Source organism: Sinocyclocheilus rhinocerous, unplaced genomic scaffold, assembly GCF_001515625.1.
Source record: "Sinocyclocheilus rhinocerous isolate Xijiao unplaced genomic scaffold, SAMN03320098_v1.1 scaffold686, whole genome shotgun sequence".
Classification (NCBI taxonomy): Eukaryota; Metazoa; Chordata; class Actinopteri; order Cypriniformes; family Cyprinidae; genus Sinocyclocheilus; species Sinocyclocheilus rhinocerous.
The window spans coordinates 122,703-126,555 of NW_015647963.1; the positions used below are offsets into that span (position 1 = coordinate 122,703).

At 31.9% G+C, this 3,853-nt stretch overlaps 1 protein-coding gene across 1 annotated transcript in view; it reads right to left on the bottom strand.

Moving 5' to 3' along the window:
- The window catches only part of LOC107709510 (collagen alpha-1(XXIV) chain-like), a 125,639-nt gene that overhangs the window by 6,502 nt on the left and 115,284 nt on the right, over window positions 1-3,853 (bottom strand). Inside the window, exons 49-53 of the mRNA XM_016514004.1 lie at window positions 3,055-3,117; window positions 2,907-2,960; window positions 2,768-2,803; window positions 1,031-1,066; window positions 776-802 (exon numbers count right to left, since the gene is read on the bottom strand). Of these exons, the coding sequence (XP_016369490.1) occupies window positions 776-802; window positions 1,031-1,066; window positions 2,768-2,803; window positions 2,907-2,960; window positions 3,055-3,117 (216 nt within the window). The remainder of the gene's footprint in view (window positions 1-775; window positions 803-1,030; window positions 1,067-2,767; window positions 2,804-2,906; window positions 2,961-3,054; window positions 3,118-3,853) is intronic.

Genomic DNA, 3,853 nt, shown 5'->3' on the forward strand with positions numbered 1-3,853 from the left:
AAACATCCCAATAATCCACAGCACTCCAGTCCATCAGTTAACATCAGGAGAAGACTGGATTAAAAACGTCTTAATGCTGGATTAGTTTCAGCTTTTGTCTTCTCCAGATGTTAACTGATGGACTGGAGTGCTGTGGATTACTTGTGGATTATTGTGATGTTTTTATCAGACTCTCATTCTGGCGGCACCCATTCACTGCAGAGCATCCATTGCTGAGACACTGATGCAATGCTACATTTCTACAAACCTGATGAAGAAACAAACTCATCCTAATCTTGGATGGCCTGAGGGTGAGTAAATTCTCCCAAAATTGTCATTTTTGGGTCAACTGTTCCTTTAAATCAATATACATTTACATGAGAAACAAAATGACAGAAGATATTAAGTCTTGCTTTATGAAAAATGTATCATAATTAAGTGACTTTATTCGTAAAACAAGAAAAAAAAAATGGGGTAAGAACAATAAACTTGTTTTCCCTTTAAACTAAGTTTATTTTTCAGACTCCATTGGCGGATATTTTTTCTTGATTTAAGGATAAAGTCACTTCACTTTCAGAACTTTTTTTCAGTAAACAGGACTTAATACAAGTCATTTTGTTTCTCAAGATTTAAGAATGTTTAGATATTTGCACTGGAAAATGGCACAAAACTTCTTGATGCATTAGATAAAAGTTTCTGCCAAATGCATGAATGTAAATGCAAAATAATAACACGTGCATATGTTTAACGAGTGCAATTACACAATTACAGTGAGCTGTGAGTCAGATGATCTTAACGATGGGCCGGGTAAACCTGGAGGCCCCTGTCAAAAAACACAGAATATAAACATTCATATTTTATCATATAATAAACTAACTGCATGCAGTGTGATGCATGTCTGTAGCCAAATTATAAAGCTATGGTTAGGTCTTAACAAATGCATGAATAAAAAAAAACAATGATCAAAAACAAACATTCTTATTAATGCAGAATCAACGATAAAAATGATTATATTTTTTACTATTCTGTAGTGTGATAATGTGTAAAGTACCTGTGGCCCTGGACTGCCCTGCGGCCCCTGAGGCCCCTGTACAAAGAGATCATCAAACATTTCCATTCAGTCATTTATCTAAAACATTTATCCAAACTTACAAGCAAACGGTTTATCTAGAGCTTCAGTCCTCCTGCTGTAACCTCAGATGAAACTCAGAGGATATCTGAATGAGATTATTGACTTTCTGGTTTGGAAATGTTATGCTTACGCTTATAAATGTTGTATTTCCAAATCAGAAATGCAATAAATCAAGTAACATCACAATATGACTTGATAAAATAATATGCGGCCTAAACTGTCATGATGAGTTTTTTTTTCTGTAAATAAACCAAACTATTAAAAAATGTTTTAGTTAATTTAAATAAGGCTGAAATTAAATAAAATATAAAAAATTTGATTAAAAACCAAATAAAATTGAAACAAAAAAATAAAATAGGAAATAAATGAAACCTAAAACTGAACTAAAAATAAAACATAAATAGTAATATAAAAAAAAAACATTAATAAAAATGTCAAAAGCACTTAAAATGATCAAAAATATAACTAAAATTTAAATGAAAATTGAAAATATAAAAACAAAAGCTAATTTAAAATATTACTATAAGTATAAAAATATATCAATCATAATAAAATAACACTGGAGCAAACATTATCCGAAGTCATTTGGGTTTTTGGGGGTTAAAATCAAACATAAATAGTAATATAAAAAAAAAACATTAATAAAAATGTCAAAAGCACTTAAAATGATCAAAAATATAACTAAAATTTAAATGAAAATTGAAAATATAAAAACAAAAGCTAATTTTAAATATTTAAAATACTATAAGTATAAAAAATATATCAATCATAATAAAATAACACTGGAGCAAACATTATCCAAAGTCATTTGGATTTTTGGGGGTTAAAATCAAAATTTAAATGCAAAAATAAATAGTTTACCAAAAAAAAGAAAAAAAAAAGAAAATTCTGTCACGATTTACTTCCTCACACAGAGCTATCATATGATTTCAGATGTAAAATATCATGCATGGATGTCTTTTATGGTGCTTATGGTGTTATTTTTGCAGATTGTCTGTATAAATCATCATCCACAATGTTTCATCATATGCACAACAAAAAAAGACACACAAAAAAAAACAACATTTACAGCTTCAAAACAATATAAAGTAATTGTGAATGATCACAGTTTTAGTTTTGTATGCACTGTCCCTTTAAGTAAAGAATATCTGAGCTCTGATCAGGGTTATTATCATTAAATAAAACTAAAACTATATATATATAAAAAAATCCATTACTTGAAACAAAATAAAGGTTAACTGAAATAAAATAAAAAATTTTAACTTCTCAAGTTGCCAAGGCAACATTTCTCATTTTCATTTAGTTTAACTTGAAATACTAAAATAACTAAAACTGAAATAAAAGATTTAAATATATATATATATATATATGCATATCTGTCATATATATAATAATGCTGTGTGGTGTGTGACGGAGCGCTGGCGCCTCCACAGGTCACCGCAGGTACTGCAGCCCATCACTGCATACGAGCTGATGTCAGATTGTTTATCCTCTCTGTTCCGTGCGAGTAGTTTATACAGACGCTGTTACACAACCGTTACACAAGAACAAGCAGATATTTCATTAGAGGAGCGGAAAAGCTCCTGATGATGAAGAGCTTTGTGATCTGGCAGCAGACTAAACACAGTGCTGTGAAATATGACGAGCGCATCTTACCATCTCTCCACGGCTTCCTTTAGGTCCTCTGGCACCCTGAGAAAGCATCGAACACATCCGTTATCTGACATTCATCAGGCGCCAGATTGTAAGTCCAGCAGTAACAAGCATGTCATAAACACAGAAATGAAATACTTACAGGCTTCCCCAGCGGACCTATCATTCCCACCGGACCGACAGGACCAGAGAAACCCTGAAACACACACAGACACACGACTGAGACGCGTTAGATGACAGCAGACACTTACATTCACATTTATTTAGAGACGAGTCGAGACGAGACTGACCAGAACTCCCGCCGGCCCTTTGAGTCCAGGAATACCAGTGAATCCTAGATCTCCGTTCGGACCCTGAAACACAGAGAAAGATGCACTTAACATCTATTTTCAGACGCTGACTGAAAGAGCGATTCGTTATTTTGACAGTATGACGTGCGTCTCGAGTTTGTGAACTCGTGAAATGAGCTATACGTGAATATTATACATTGTGGAGTAATTTTAGTAACAGAAATACTCATAGAAGTAACAAACAACAAATCACATATGTACATTAGTGATCTCCATTTTGTTATTATAAAATACAAAAAATAAATACATAATTTAAAAACAATACATTTTAAGCCAATACAAGCTAATATACATATATGTATTAATATTTATTTGTGTAGATTACAGTAAATTAATGAAATAATGTAAATAATAAATACATTTTATTTAATAGATGGATAAATAAATCTAATTAAATAATTAAAATATCATTTTAATTATATTAAATAATTTTAATTGCATTTTATTTTTAATTTAAATTAAATTAATATTTGTGTAGATAGATAGACAGACAGACAGACAGACAGACAGATAGATAGACAGACAGACAGACAGACAGACAGACAGACAGATAGATAGACAGACAGACAGACAGACAGACAGATAGATAGACAGAGAGACAGACAGACAGAGAGAGATAGACAGACAAACATAGACAGACAGACAGACAGACAAACATGCAGATAGACAGACAGACAGACAGATAGACAGACAGATAGACAGACAGACGGATAGATAGACAGACAGACAGACAGACAGA